Below are 15,830 nucleotides of genomic sequence, written 5' to 3' on the forward strand. Positions count from 1 at the left end.
CGACCAAAAGAAAGTCGCTTTCTGCTTACGGAGTCGTGAGAAGCTCGGATCAGTGGGACGTTCTTAGCTGCCAAACAGAACTCTGTATGAGAACCACCTGCTGTTTGGGTTTGATATGCAGCTACTGAATGCTGCCATAAGGAATACTGCCAGTGCAAAGCTGTGCTTTAATAATACTGAGCACATTACATAGAATGTTCATTACTGTCTGCCCCCAGAGCTAACAATCTAAAGGTTCCAACCATGCATGCGACCAATCACACACACACACACACACATACATACATACATACATACACACACACACATACAATTTCAGCAGAAGCCATTTAAACAATAAAGGAGTGTTCTGCTTCAGCTGTCTGGATTCATTTATAGCTGCCATGCCTGGCATTTACAAGCTAATGGCATGTTGGGAGTTGTAGCTTAGCACTATTTGCAGAGTAACTGGTGAAAGGTCCCTAATAAAAAAGTCAATGTAATAAAAAGTCTTCCGTTTGCCCACATCTAGTAATCCATAGCAACCAATCAAAAGTAACAAACAGCTGACCAGTAAATGGTACCTGTCGGTTGCTTCTAGTCTAGTAACCCATAGAAATCAAACTTTGTTTTATTACATTACCCAATTAGTTTACAACAGTCCAATGAATATAAAGGCTTCCATATAAACTATGTGTACGAAGATAAAATAAGGGCTTATTTATTAAAGGTAAAGCATAGCTGTACCTTGTGCAAAGAACAGTACAGTTTGGGAGGCACAGGCAGGCAGTAAGTATACGGTTCCCTTTGCTTCCTGCATCTGTTCGTGCTCCAAAGCATGTATGTTTGAATAACAAGTATGATGGGGGGGAATCACTGGGACACCCATGCTTTGCCATCAGGCTGCCCCTTATAAATACAGCACTGTACATGGTGGTGTTTGTGCTCCATTTTTTGCACCTTTGGGCAAAAGGGACAGAATGGGTGCAAAACAATAATGCTACATAGAGCCCAGTTTTTTGCACTTGGCCCAGTCAATTGTTTACAGGGATCATCATATTTTTTCTTTTTTTTTTTTCTTTTGTGCTGTAGATTTTCTACAGCATATAGATAAATATCTCTATCATAATGAGAAAACAAAGTAGGCTTAAACAAAATACATCATTTGTGGATTCTGCTCTCTGCAAGGACACAGTGTGTAGACGACTATTCATGTAATCCAATAAGACATGGTAATGGTTTTAAGGTCTTACCTTCCAATTAGCTAGTTTCTGGGACTCTATGATCTTTATCACTGCTCCCATTAAAATACCTGCACAACAAAAACAAGGATTACAGTAATCTTATTTCAGGAGGGTGTAATGCAGTAACACCTACCTTTGTAGCGCAGATGACAATTTGCAAAGTTGTAAAACGAAGCAGATTTAGGACAGCGAGACACAAGTGATATTTGTTACCCCCTTGCAACAATTGTTAGTATATTCCCCTTCAGTATGTCCTGGGTGGGGTCAATGCGATAGACTGCCAACTGATTTCTATGGCACTTTGAGCAAGTTAGGCAATCTCGAATCGCTGAAAGGGGCATCAAACTCTCTAGCTTCTCCACCTAACAGGCAATTGTTGCGGAGTGAAGGAGTGGGGTGGTTAGGCACCCAAAGCCAGCATGTTGGGTCTAAACCTAAATGGCAACAAGTGTAAAATCTGGTACAAGTATAGGACCTGTTATCCAGAATGCTCGGGACCCAGGGTATTCCAGATAAGGGATCTTTCCGTAATTTGGATCTCCATAACTTAAGTCTGCTAAAAATCATTTAAATATTGAATAAACCCAATAGGACTGTTCTGCCCCCAATAAGGGGTAATTATATCTTAGTTGGGATCAAGTACAGGTACTGTTTTATTATTACAGAGAAAAGGAAATCATTTAACCATTAAATAAACCCAATAGGGCTGTTCTGCCCCCAATAAGGGGTAATTATATCTTAGTTAGGATCAAGTACAGGTACTGTTTTATTATTACAGAGAAAAGGGAATCATTTAACCATTAAATAAACCCAATAGGGCTGTTCTGCCCCCAATAAGGGGTAATTATATCTTAGTTGGGATCAAGTACAGGTACTGTTTTATTATTACAGAGAAAAGGGAATCATTTAACCATTAAATAAACCCAATAGGGCTGTTCTGCCCCCTATAAGGGGTAATTATATCTTAGTTGGGATCAAGTACAGGTACTGTTTTATTATTACAGAGAAAAGGGAATCATTTAACCATTAAATAAACCCAATAGGGCTTTTCTGCCCCCAATAAGGGGCAATTGTCTCTTAGCTGGGATCAAGTACAATGTACTAATATATATATTATTACAGAGAAAAAGGAAATCATTTTTAAAAATTAGAATTATTTGCTTATAATGGAGCCTATGGGAGACAGCCTTTCCTTAATTCGGAACTTTCTGGATAATGGATTTCTTGATAAGGGATCCCATACCTGTACAGCTACTCATCCATTCCTTTGGGTTCTCCTAGACGTAAAGCAGTGTTTCTGTTCTGGGACCCAAACCCTAAACCTAACTTTGCAAAGAGCAAGTCCTGATCAAAAGTTGCTCTAGAAAAGGGATCTAGAACCCAAAAACAACTTCTGAATACATTTAATACCACCCCCCCTTTCCCCAAAGAGTGTACAGTCACTCAATGCAGAAACCAAATTGCTCTGTCCCAATAACCCATAGCAACCAACCAGCAATTCGTTTTATTGCTCTGCTGCACCTACAATAATGAAGTGGCAAAGGAAACTGAAACCTTGTTATAACCCCCCAAGTAATTCATGAGTTCTAATGTAAACTGGGCCTGTAAGACGAGGTGCCCTTAAATAAGAAAGAATGGAATTTAAGGGGTTAATGTAAGGTAGCAAATAGGGGCAGACCATAAAGTACTTTACTTTTTATTTTTTACACCTTTTTAATCCAATTTTCCAAGTTCCAGCTGTTGTTGAACTATAATTCCCACACTGCTGGACAGGTTTGTTTGCAAGTTGGACAACCTTGGTTTAAGTACAGTTCCCCAACTAACAAGCAGCTAAAGAAGAACAAGCTGTGGAAGAAGCCATAGGAGCTAAAGCACTTTATAAGAAGGGTCACCTTGTCCAAACAGACTTAAAACAAGATTGCAACACAAAAATTACTTCCTGCAGAGCTGAAAGAAGCTTTTGTAACAATTTCAGCTTTTAGAAATAGCTCATCAATAAACACATGACGGAATGGGCCCTTCCCAATGTAAGCTGGTCACACAATCACAAGATGCCCATTATTCAAGCCTTATCCCAGGCACGTCAGCTTTGTAGTCAAGATACAACCAAGGACGCCCCTTGTTCTGAGGCAGTCAGTGAATAAAAATGCACAATGAACTAATTGGTCCATAGTCCAAGGTTCTAATCAATATGGAAACTGTTCAGCGGCCACCAGCGGACTCAGGGGATGGAGAAATGAAAGCTGAGTAGCTAAACAAATCTACTGAAGCAGGGCAATGTGAGCAGCACTGTCAATATAAAGCCTTGCTTCCAGCATGGGATTCAGTTCACTGCTGGGTAAGGTTTATTATAGGGGTTGTTCACCTTTGAGTTAACTTTTAGTATGATGTAGAGCTATCTGGTTGCTAGGGTCCAAATTACCTTAGCTACCAGGGAGTGGTTTGAATATATATATGAATAGGGGAGGACCTGAATAGAAAAATACGCTATAAAATGTAACAATAAAATTGTAGTCTCAAAGACCAATAGTTTGTTGGCTCCAGGCAGAAAAGAAAGGGAAATAATTCAAAAAGTATAAAAAATAAATAATGAAGATCAATTGAATAGATGATTAGAACTGACCTATAAAATACTAAAAAATTAACTTACTTAAAAAATAATAAACAAGAAAAATGAGGGGCTTTTATTTACCCTTCATGTGTTGTGGGATTGGTACCTGAGGAGGTCCGTAAACTGAATCTGAATCTTCCTGAAATGATTTCTCACCAAAAATAATGTAAATCATCTGTGGGAAAACATACGCAGTGCCACATATGTTTTCCCACAAGCAATTAACATTATTGCCGGTGGTGCAGCGAGGTCCACCACGGCAGCGAAGATGTATTGTAGCTGACTAATCCCCCCATGTGCCAGTACCCTTACAGGCCAATATGCAACAACATTCTGCAACAGTTTCTGTTGCGGTTCCAGTCTGGCCTCAGCCTCCATTGTTTTCTGGGCATGGCAGGGGCACAACCAGCACAAGTAAGAAGTAGTACCCTGTAATAAGTGCAATTTAGAAGACATATGCAGAGAGAATAAAACTGCACAAACACAGGTATTCCCCTCTACTAAGTACAATCCAGCAGTAAAAGCCTGTAAGCTTGATTATAAGGGCTCTGACACACGAGGAGATTAGTCGCCCGCAACAAATCTCCCTGTTCATAAACATCTGAGTGGTTGCTTTGGGTTGCTAGACTTGGAAGAACTTTGAATTATATTACCCTGCTTAAGTTCCCATGTACTAAGCACAATTCCGAAGAAACCGCTAAGGGCAAAGAAACATTAGACACATTAGTTGGCGCGAGTTTTTAAAAAGACCATTGCGGCGACTAATCACAGCAACTTTTCCACCATAGGTTAAAATAGAAGTCCCTGTGACTAAACGCACACTAATTTTCGCTACACAAATTAGTCACAACAAATTTTTAAAAGGTCGTGGCAACCAATCACCCTGTGTGTTTTCGCCCTGAGATTGCTCATAGCCACTACAAAGGATGCCATAAAACTATGTCTGCATATTTATTCCCATGTACTAAGTATTACAAATACTAAACACAATTCAGGGTCACCCCCTCCAACCCACATGTGCCCATACAACTCTGTAAGCAGCACAAAGCACAACTTCCCTAGATGTTTATTTATGGAAGCCAACTAAAAAGATGGTTGCTAATCCTGTCTCAGTTTGCCTGACACTAGCAAGGGTCACATATAGACTCATATTATCCTACATTAGCAATGGCAAATACTACAACTAAGTGTTAATTACATAAATTCTTTTAAGTGTAGTGAGAATTGCTCTCCTTACTAGGTTTTGTATATGGATTGTGCATACCATAGGGCTGCATAGCATGGAACGCACATAAAAGGTGAGTTTTGCCCATGGCTTTGACAACAATATATAAAATCTGCATGCACTGTATCCCCTGAGGCATTCTACTGGTTGATGAATGACAAATCCCAGGATGCACAATTGTTAGCGGCTTTAAGCTAGGGATGGAAGGGTGACTTTCCAGATCTCCTGAACTGCACTGATACAAATGCCCTAGATACCCCCAAAATGAATACTTAAGCAAAACATAGTGTATATTATGTTAAATGACCTACTGAAGAATCTTGCCAAACTGAAATATGTATATCAGTAAATATTGCCCTTTTGCATCTTTCCACCATTTTGTGATGGGTTGTGTGCTCCCTCAGAGATCACATGGCCAGAAATAATGCAGCTCTAACTGTAACAGGAAGTATTATGGGGGTAAAAGCAGAACTCTGTCCATTCATTGGCTGATGGGGCCTAGCATGTATGTGTGCCTTGGCTTGTTTGTGTGCACTGTGAATCCTATGATCCCAGGGGGTGGCCCTTAATTCTTAAAATGGCAGTTTTCTGTTTAGGATTACCCAATATAACATACTAATAAAAAAGTATATTTGTATGAAAATGGTTTATTTAGATGAAGCAGGGTTTTACATATGAGCTGCTTTATATATTTTTATAGAGACCTACATTGTTTGGGGGTATAGATTTCCTTTAATTTAGGCTAGGAACAAATCACATCTATGCTTTCGGTACAGGGGAAGAGCTACAGTTGCAAAGAAAGAACTCACCTAATGAAACGACTGCAACACTTTCCGGCAGGAAATGGAGTCTGTACTTTATCAGAAGATGCACCAATATGATGCAAATGCCTGAAAAATAAAATGGACAGCAATTAATACTGTAAATATGCTATCAACATAAAATATATATATGGATATGTATTGTTTATATTGATTTAAAACAAATTTCTACTAGCATTCACTCTGCTTACATGTCAATGCAAAAAAATGGTTTAGATGTCCTAGACTTACCATAAAGGCCATGATATGAAATTACAGAAAAATTCCACAGAGGTATAGCATCTTGGAGCAGCATTACAGAATGATCTGTTATAAAGGTAGCTAGAATCTCAGCCATAAAGCAGGACAGGACTGCTGCTTACAATGGGGATCAGATAGGATCTGTGCCACTGTGACAGAATGCTCTGTTATACAGATAGCTAGAATCTCAGCCATAAAGCAGGACAGGACTGCTGCTTACAATGGGTATCAGATAGGATCTGTGCCACTGTGACAGAATGCTCTGTTATACAGATAGCTAGAATCTCAGCCATAAAGCAGGGCAGGACTGCTGCTTACAATGGGTATCAGATAGGATCTGTGCCACTGTGACAGAATGCTCTGTTATACAGATAGCTAGAATCTCAGCCATAAAGCAGGGCAGGACTGCTGCTTACAATGGGGGGATCAGATAGGATCTGTGCCACTGTGACAGAATGCTCTGTTATACAGATAGCTAGAATCTCAGCCATAAAGCAGGGCAGGACTGCTGCTTACAATGGGGGGATCAGATAGGATCTGTGCCACTGTGACAGAATGCTCTGTTATAAAGACAGCTAGAATCTCAGCCATAAAGCAGTTCAGGACCGCTGTTTACAACGTGTATCAGATGGGATGTATTTTTATTTTAGAAAGATTTTTACAATATAAGTCATAAAGCAGGAAAGGACTGTTTTGTGAGGGAATGGAAGTACAAAATATAATACTCATATGTTTAGCTCTGTTATTTTTTAAGTGCTGTTTTTCCCACCAAAATTGCTCTGGTACATACAACACATTGTTCCCTTTAAAGTTTAGGCCTGAATGGTGCTTAGCCTAAGGTTTGTGAATGTAAAGCAGCATCCTTTCACTCATTTAAACAACAGAAGACCTCCTGGGACACTGCAGCTTCCTCAGAACTATAACTCCCAGCCTCCTGTGGAGCTATCCTTTTTAGACCCAGCTGTCAAGACACAGGGAGATCATCAACACAAAAAAGGAATATTCTGTTTCAGGAAAAAACTATTCAGAATTTGGATTTATTGCAATTTGCTGTGAACTTTCCTTCTCATACACAAATTAACAGAAGTTAAAGGGTAAGTAGGGCATTGAGGCTTTTTCAAATACTAATAGGGCTGATGTACTGCTTCCAAAGACTATGATCCCCTGTGCAACTGCTACTTAACATCCAAGTGCCTGCTAGTACAGGGGGTGGCATCTGGGCTTTGCACTTCTTACGGCGGTTCTGTTAGAAAACTGCACCGGCCTGGGGTATAAGTGAGCGTTTAAAATTTTGGCACCCCCCCCAGTAATGTAGCATTTCCTTCTCCTTTAATACAAGGATGAAAACCTCTAATTTTAAAAAAAATATTTTATTTGCAACCACTATACAGATATAACCTTAACAAATAAAAAAAACCCACAGTGACTTTTATGGTTTAACTGTCCCTTTAAAATGGCCTTTGCTCTTAATTCCAAAGCAAATGTGATTAGCATCTATGTTCCACTTAGGACTGTCAGGGTCATTGCCTGTGATACTAGGGAGTTCTTTGTACATGTACAATTAATGAAATTCCAAAAGGGAAGAAAAAAAGATAAGCTGAGCCACATGACTGTGGGCCCATGATATTAAACACTAAATCAGCATGACTTGCTTATGACTGAGCACTTGTGATCACAGAAGTCATTGGAAATCTAGATGATTTTAACCTAAAATTAACCTTTTTGGGATAAATGGACACTAATTAGCATCAATCCACATTGTGTAAGGGATTTATGCCATCTATTGGATTAGAGATGGGTACAATGCAGTGTTGACAAAGGGAGTCTACATCACCCATGCTTATGGTAATAAATAGGGTAAATCTCATCTATTAAATGTTTTAAGAAGACATATTTTATATACAGATTTACTGTATCACTGGACAGATTCAGCAGCCAGGTCTGGACTTGAATTCAAATTAGGTCCTGGCATTTGAAGTACACAGAGGTCCAAACAAGTCCAATAAATAGTGACCGTCTATGGCATCTTACAGCAGACCCTCTGTCATTTGCCAGAATTCACAGATTGTCAGTCTGGGCCCATTAGCAGCCCTAGCAACAAATGATTCACAGCTGCTAGCCATCTTGGATCCTGTTGGGCCATCTTTAAAGTGGTATTGCCTGTGTAAATCTGAATAAACTACAAATTATCCTGGCACTTGAGATTTATATATACAGGTATAGGACCCGTTACCTAGAATGCTCCGGACCAAGGGTATTCCGGATAAGGGATCTTTCCGTAATTTGGATCTCAATACCTTAAGTATACTAAAAAGTTAATAAAACATTAAACCCAATAGGATTGTTGTGCATCCAATAAGGATTATTTATATCTCAGTTGGGATCAATTACAAGGTACTGTTTTATTACTACAGGGAAAAAGGAAATCTGTTTTAAAATTCTAAATTATTTGATTAAAATGGAGGAGCCTATGGGGGACGGGCTTTTCGTAATTCGGAGCTTTATGGATAATGGGTTTCCAGATAAGGGATCCCATACCTGTATATGTATAGATAGATAGCTAGATAGATGCTTTATATCGGGTAACAGACGGGAGCTCAGAGCATAGGCAGTGAATCAACAGAAAAAGATGTTTATATCTAGGTATTTGAAGCACAGATATTCACTATTAAAGGGCTGTGTGAGTGCTTTGGGCTTGTAAAAATATAGAACAACCCAGTAGCACACCAATCATTTGCAAAGGTGCAACATTTTTAATTTAACCCAGAAACACATATACAAAGGGCAAGCGTTTGGGCCCCCCTGCGCTCTTTTATCAAGCCTCAAGCCTTTTAAGCTCTCTATTATTGTGCATAGGACTAGTAAAAAAAAGGAGCTAGTAAAAACATAATGTTCTCTTTGCACACCAGATTTCCTGTATAATAAGTCCAGGATATCCTAACGCACACAGTAAATCAGGAAGGAAGTTAAATGCCTGCAATATAAATACTTTGCTTGCTAACAGTTTTAACATTACCAGCACCAGACTATACTTCCCCTTTAAGTAAGAGGGCACAGTATAATATAAAACATTTTTTCACAAAAGAAAGTTTTGGTGATTTACCCTAGGGGAGTCATAATAGCAAAGTGAGTCACATAGTGCAGGCCACACTAGGCCAAAGGGGCGGCAAAAGGAAGAAACACAGATGAAAGAAAGAATTGTTGTTTTATTTTGAGTCCAATGACTTCAATTATTAAGTGTAGCATGAGGTTCCTACTGGAAAGTCATGTGGAAAACAGTAGCAGCATTACAAGTTACCATAGTTAAAGACTTGTATAAGACAATGCCTAAGGGCTCTGGTACACGGGGAGATTAGTCGCCCGCGGCAAAACTCCCTGCTCGCGGGCGACTAATCTCCCCGAGTTGCCTTCCCTCTGCCATCCCACCGGCGAACATGTAAGTCGCCGGCGGGATGGCAGACGCGGCGGCACGATTTCGCGCAAATCGCCGAAAAAGACTCGCGAGGCTTTTTCGGCGATTTCCCGAAATCGCCTCGCCGCGTCTGCCATCCCGCCGGCGACTTACATGTTCGCCGGTGGGATGGCAGAGGGAAGGCAACTCGGGGAGATTAGTCGCCCGCGAGCAGGGAGTTTTGCCGCGGGCGACTAATCTCCCCGTGTACCAGAGCCCTTAAAGGGAAAATCCACCCAGTTTTGTAAGTGGCATTTACATGCATTACCAATAATCCTTTCAACACTACATCCTACATAAACCAACCCTGCCTCCCTCTGCCCCACACTCAGCCAAAACAATTGCCCCCATTCGAAACCACTGCCAATTGTGCCTCTCTCCTGCTGCACCAAGTTCAACAATGCCTTCTCACTCTGTCTGTCAGTAAAATCCCTGTTTATCCTCAGTTCCTGAACCATATTTTGATTTTCTGATGTTTTTAATAAAAAAGGTGGAGATTTATTACCTCTTTACAGGATTTAGGATTGTCCTATTGATTTGCTTCCGAGAGCCACCACTCCTTTTGGGAAAATGTTCCCCCTTTTCTGAACCGGAACTCAAGGTTCTTAAAGAATACATTGATGAGAACTTAAAAGGGTTATATCCATCCTTCTACTTCTCCAGCTGGGGCTGGTATATTTTTTGTGGAAAAGAAAGACCATTCTTTGCGCCCCTGTATTGATTATAGGGAACTGAATAAAATTACGGTCAAGAATCGGTAAGAGTGTTTTGTGATGCCTTTTTGGACTTTGCAATGCACCCACTACATTTTAGCATTTTGTCATTGACATTTTCAGAGACATTATGGATAAGTTTGTTATAGAAGATATTCCAATATTTTTTCTTCTTCCCTTGAAGAACATTGTTTGCAAATGAGGGAAGTTTTTTCCAGATTACACTCAAACGGATTATAGGTCAAGCTTGAGAAATCTTAGGTTTCATTCTTTCTACCAATGGAATATCTATGGATCCCTGTAAAATGACAGCCATTCTTGACTGGCCTTTACCTTTGTTGGATTTACTAACTTTTATCAGAAATTATCAAGGAATTTTCTAAAATTCTCTCTCCCGTGACTAATCTTACAAGTACCCCTAAGAAATGTTGTTGGTCTCCAGTGGCCCAGGATGCTTAATCTTAACCCTTCACTTCCATCTATTCTTGAAGTTGATGCTTCTGAAAATGCTATTGGAGCAGTTCTTTCTCAGAGAGTCAGTTGAATCCAGTTACATTCTTCTCCAAAAAACTTTTGCAATCCGAACAAAATTATGATGTCAGGGACCTTAAGTTATTAGCCATTAAAGCCGCCTTTGAGGAACTGCAACGTCTCTTTGAAGGTGCGGTGCATCCTATTTTAGTCTTTTGAGATAATAAGAATCTAGAATATTTACGTTGTGCAAAGAGACTTAAACCTTGGCAAGCAAGGTGGGCCCTATTCTTTTCTAAATTTTCATGTAACCTACAGACCTGGTTCAAAAAATGTCAAGGCAGATGCTTTATCTTGCATTTATTCTTCTGTTCAGGAGCCTTCTACTGAAACCATTCTTAAATCCACTAACTTTTTTCCATTACAAAGTGACGTATTATCAATTCAAAATATTTCTAAAAATTGTGAACCTGATGCTAAGGGACTTTCTTCCAAGGAAGGGTTTCTGTTTCATCATGAGAAGATCTTTGTGCCCAAGGATTTACAACTTGAAATTCTGAAATTTTTGCATTATTATCCTCTTACATCCTGGTGTTCAAAAGACTGTGGATCTTAAACAAAATGTTTTTTGGCGTAATATGTCTTAAGACTGCAAAATTATGTTTGCTTTCGTGAGACTTGTGCCCATTACAAAGACTCTCATTCTCTTCCCATAGGTTTGCTTCAACCTCTTCCTGTGCCAGCAAGGCCTTGGGATAGTTTTTCCATGGACTCTATTGTTGAATTTCCTGTTTCGGCTCAATTTAATACAATATTTGTTGTAGTTGACCAATTCACTAAAATGACACATTTTCTCTTTCTTTCTGGACTTCCTTCTGCATCTGTTACAGCTGAAATTTTTGTCAAGGATATTTTCAAGCTCTATGGTTTTCCAAATTATACATCTAAATTTTGGAAAGCTTTATGTCAAGACTTGCATATTGAACTTTCGTTTCCATTGCTTTGCACCATTATTAAAGAATCATGTTTAATTACTTCTGGAAACAATATCTTCTGCTCAAGGAAGTTTAAAAAGTTTTATGATATAATAAAACTTTCTTATTTGAAGCTTTCCTGCCCCTTGAAAAAGTTGGGACAAAGATCTATGGTGCCTTTTCTTATAATTAAGCAAAATAATTCAGTGACTTCCAGACAATCTTCGAATTCACCCAGAATTTCATTCTTCACTTGAGGAGGGTTGTGCCTCCAGATGGCATTCCCACACTTCTTTGCTTCATAAGTTGTGTGCAAGCATTTTGTCGCAGAAGCATGACTGGGTGTGTGCATCGTGCTCGTGTTTTGGCGCATGCGTGCATTTTCACGGGCTTGCATCTAGATGTATGTGTGGTATGTTTAAATAGACACTGAGGTCTGCAGTCCTTTGCAAATTGATCTGCATCTTTGGGTAAACACTCTGAGCCTTCATACTCTGCCTAATAACCCTTGATGACCTCTGCCTGTATTCTCTTTGTGTCATCTGGTTCCTGACCCTCGGCCCGACTTCTGACTATAATTGCTTGCCGCCTGTACTGACCTCTGCCTGCCCAGATTTCTGCCCTTACCTGACTACATCTTTTGGAGTTAAGCATCAAGCTCATCCACAATTCTGCTTACTCCCAACCTGCCCCATGTTATCCTCAATCATTCCTCTTCCCACCCACCACCCTCCGTTAATCTATGATCCCACCTGTCACCTACCCTTTCCCAACCCAACCACCATATTTTTCTCTATCCCTCTAAATCCATCTCAGTTCCCCTTTGGAACTTCACCGCCCCAGCTCATTCACAACTGTCCTTGCTCCTTCCCTGTCCCAGCTAGGCAACAATAATCCACCCTACTGCCTTACTACAGCTCAGCCTGAACCTTACAAAATACCTACTTGTCAAGTTACAAGACTGAGCTCTCCTTACCTAACCAAGATGAGACCCCTTCCTGCTGCAGGAAGGGGTATATAACACTCGCTGAAAGGCTACAGGTTGTAGGTAGGTAGATATATATTAACATTCACAAAATTTTATTAATAATAGCTGGTGGGCCAGTCAGTGAACCACAGAATGAATATTTTGGTGTATCCCACTTCAACTGGAATCAGTAGTCAGTAGTTACAATGTTATTGAACAGCAGAAGTAATGGATATAAAAGGACAATATTACTGATACAGACCGACCTGACATATGTCATGCACCATATAGGGAATAATGTAAATATAAGAATATCACAAATCACAGAGGAATTTCATGACTATATGCCTTATTTGGCTGAGTGATTTTACACAGGTCATCAGTCCCAGCACCGTTCCAACAGATAAAAGGAAATATCCAGAGATTGACTTACCTAAAACTAAAAGGCTAAAGAATATAGACATGCCACTGGACTGTTCCTCCTGCTGAGCTTGGACCCCAGTCTGTACTGGTATAATTGGCTTTTCTGGAGTAGGAAGCACAAGCTTTGTCGAAATTGCGAGGGTGGTGAACAAGGTGGTGTTAAACTCTCCATGGCTGACATTGTGAAAGCTGAAAACATAGGTTCACTTATTAGCTAAAATAAAAAGTAAAACATGTATTCTATGGTACAGAAACTGTGTTTTCACTGACCATGAAAGCACGGCATAATGGGTAATTGTGGGATCTCTAGCCTATAATGAGCGTCTTTAGTTTTAATAGCTACAAATAATGCACAGTCAAATATTCAATTGTCTCATTTTCTGCCAGAGTTCTGAATTAACATTAAAAAATCAAGTCAACAAACTGTATGGTAACATCCTGTCTACTATTAAACCAATTCTACTTTTATAACCTGCCAGTCAGACTTTCCAGAGTTTGGTCTGATTATATAACCCTCCATTTTGTATAACACAATTACTGCTGCTTACTACCTCCCTCTCTCTCTCTCTCTCTCTACAACTGTTCTTTATGATATGCCACTATTTGTTTAGCTCTTAATTGCATAATAATAAAAACATTATTAAAAGAGACATCACTTGATAAATAAGGTACAATAATAAATGCAAGCTGCAGGGCAAATATCATTAATCGACAGGGCTCCATGTCAACAAGTAGATTAGGCCACCGAAAAAAGAAAAAGTTACCCCAATTCCACAATCCTGATCTACTCAGCCATGCCCCACTGTGCCAAAACCCTGCCCATGATCTGCCAAAACTCCACCCACTTCCTGCAAACCCTCTTTCCATTGCAACCTGCAAATCGCACCTTTATGTCTTGAGGCCCCCTTATGAATGAATTACTGGTATGGGATCTATTATCCAGAATGCTCGGGACCTGGGGTCTTCCGGATAAGGGATCTTTCCATAGTTTGGATCTCCTCCACTAAAAAAATCATTTAAACATTAAATAAACCCAATAGAATAGTTTTCCATCCAATAAGGTTTAATTATATCTTAGTTAGGATCAAGTACAGGTACTGTTTTATTATTACAGAGAAAAGGGAATCATTTAACCATGAAATAAACCCAATAGGGCTGTTCTGCCCCCAATAAGGGGTAATTATCTTAGTTAGGATCAAGTACAAGGTTCTATTAAAGAGAAAAAGGAAATCATTTCTAAAAATTAGAATAATTTCTTTAAAATGGAGTCTATGGGAGACGGCCTTTCTGTAATTCGGAACTTTCTGGATAACTGGTTTCCGGATAAGGGATCCTATACCTGTCCCACCCTGGTGGTGGCTGTAGCTATACTGATTGCAAACGGATATCTCTTGGAGGGGACCAAACACTCAAAACTGCCCTCATTCACTGAAAAACACCTGGTCCTGTAATGTTAATGGTGTATATCACTCAAAAATGGAGAGCATGAGTCTCCAAGTAACACATGCAATTCCTATTTATTCTGAATAAGAAAACTGCTTCTCCCCCACCTGGAAAAAAAGGCAAAATACTCCAAACCACCTTAAGTACTGCGGAAAAAAAACCCCACAATAACCTTTTTATTAAGCCTTTTGGTAACAAGGAAATTCACTCTCACTACACAAGAACAAGAGGGACTAAAACCAACTCCAACATTTATCCACTTATGACATAATTTCAGGAGAAAAGAAATATATCTATGTATGTAAGTCCTACTACTGTTATACTACAAAATACTGAGAATTATTAGAAAGAAGTTCTGTCCTGTTGTTATAAAGCAGTGCTTCCTACAGGAGAGCCCAGTCTGACTTGCAGCACAGGTAACAGGTGAACCTAATACATAAGGAAACTAGTTTCAGCATAAAAACGAACAAACAACCCTAGTTAAAATAAACCTCGTCTATAATAAGCCTGCTACTGCCTCTGTATTTCACCCGTCCATATACAGCCTAATAAACATTGTTTTCCCTTCAAACCCGATAATAATAATGCACGTACTCTGCTTCAGCCATCTTGGTACTCTCGAGTGAAGCCATCATAAGCATAAAGCGAGAGTAAAGTTCCGGACATCCGATTAGTTTCTATCCGCTTCCGCCACCTGGGAACACTAGTTACAGTACCTGTCTATCCCGCTTGATAACCATAGAGTTGTAAAAGCCTTTGAGCGACTGCAAATTGACAGGGGTGACGTCACCCCCATGATATGGGCTGGCTTCCCGGATGCGGATGACGCCAGTTGTTTCCTAGCGGATGGAAATGCTGGGGTGCCGCTAGTTTCTACTCAGGGCTGTGTGTGTGTTAGTTATGTTGTACCGAGGCTAAGTTGGGACAGATGTTGGAACTAGTAATTAGTGTACTTATATGTCTAGTGTAAATATAAAGCAACTGGACTTGTTTGGTAATCATTGAATTTCAATGATTACCAAACAAGTCCAGTTGCTTTAAATTTATTTATACTAGATATACCATGACCTGGATGAATGAAAATCTTCGTAGACATATGCATACCTCCCAACATTTGAAAATTTTTCTGATCACGCCCCCTTTTGTGGCCACGCCCCGATTATCACACCCCATTTTAAAAAAATACCCCTTTTATATAGATCAAATGGCGGGCGCAGACGAAAATGTGCTATACCCTCATACTGAACGACCTAAGGAAAACAATATAG

At 39.7% G+C, this 15,830-nt stretch overlaps 1 protein-coding gene across 1 annotated transcript in view; it reads right to left on the reverse strand.

Moving 5' to 3' along the window:
* The window catches only part of slc9a8 (solute carrier family 9 member 8), a 55,084-nt gene extending 39,894 nt beyond the window's left edge, over positions 1-15,190 (reverse strand). Inside the window, 4 exon segments of the mRNA NM_001197262.1 lie at positions 1,233-1,291; positions 5,869-5,949; positions 13,130-13,308; positions 15,157-15,190. Coding sequence (NP_001184191.1) covers positions 1,233-1,291; positions 5,869-5,949; positions 13,130-13,308; positions 15,157-15,170 — 333 coding nt within the window. The 5' untranslated portion in view covers positions 15,171-15,190.
* Between the last annotated feature and the right edge of the window lie 640 nt (positions 15,191-15,830).

Source organism: Xenopus tropicalis, chromosome 10 (assembly GCF_000004195.4).
Source record: "Xenopus tropicalis strain Nigerian chromosome 10, UCB_Xtro_10.0, whole genome shotgun sequence".
Classification (NCBI taxonomy): Eukaryota; Metazoa; Chordata; class Amphibia; order Anura; family Pipidae; genus Xenopus; species Xenopus tropicalis.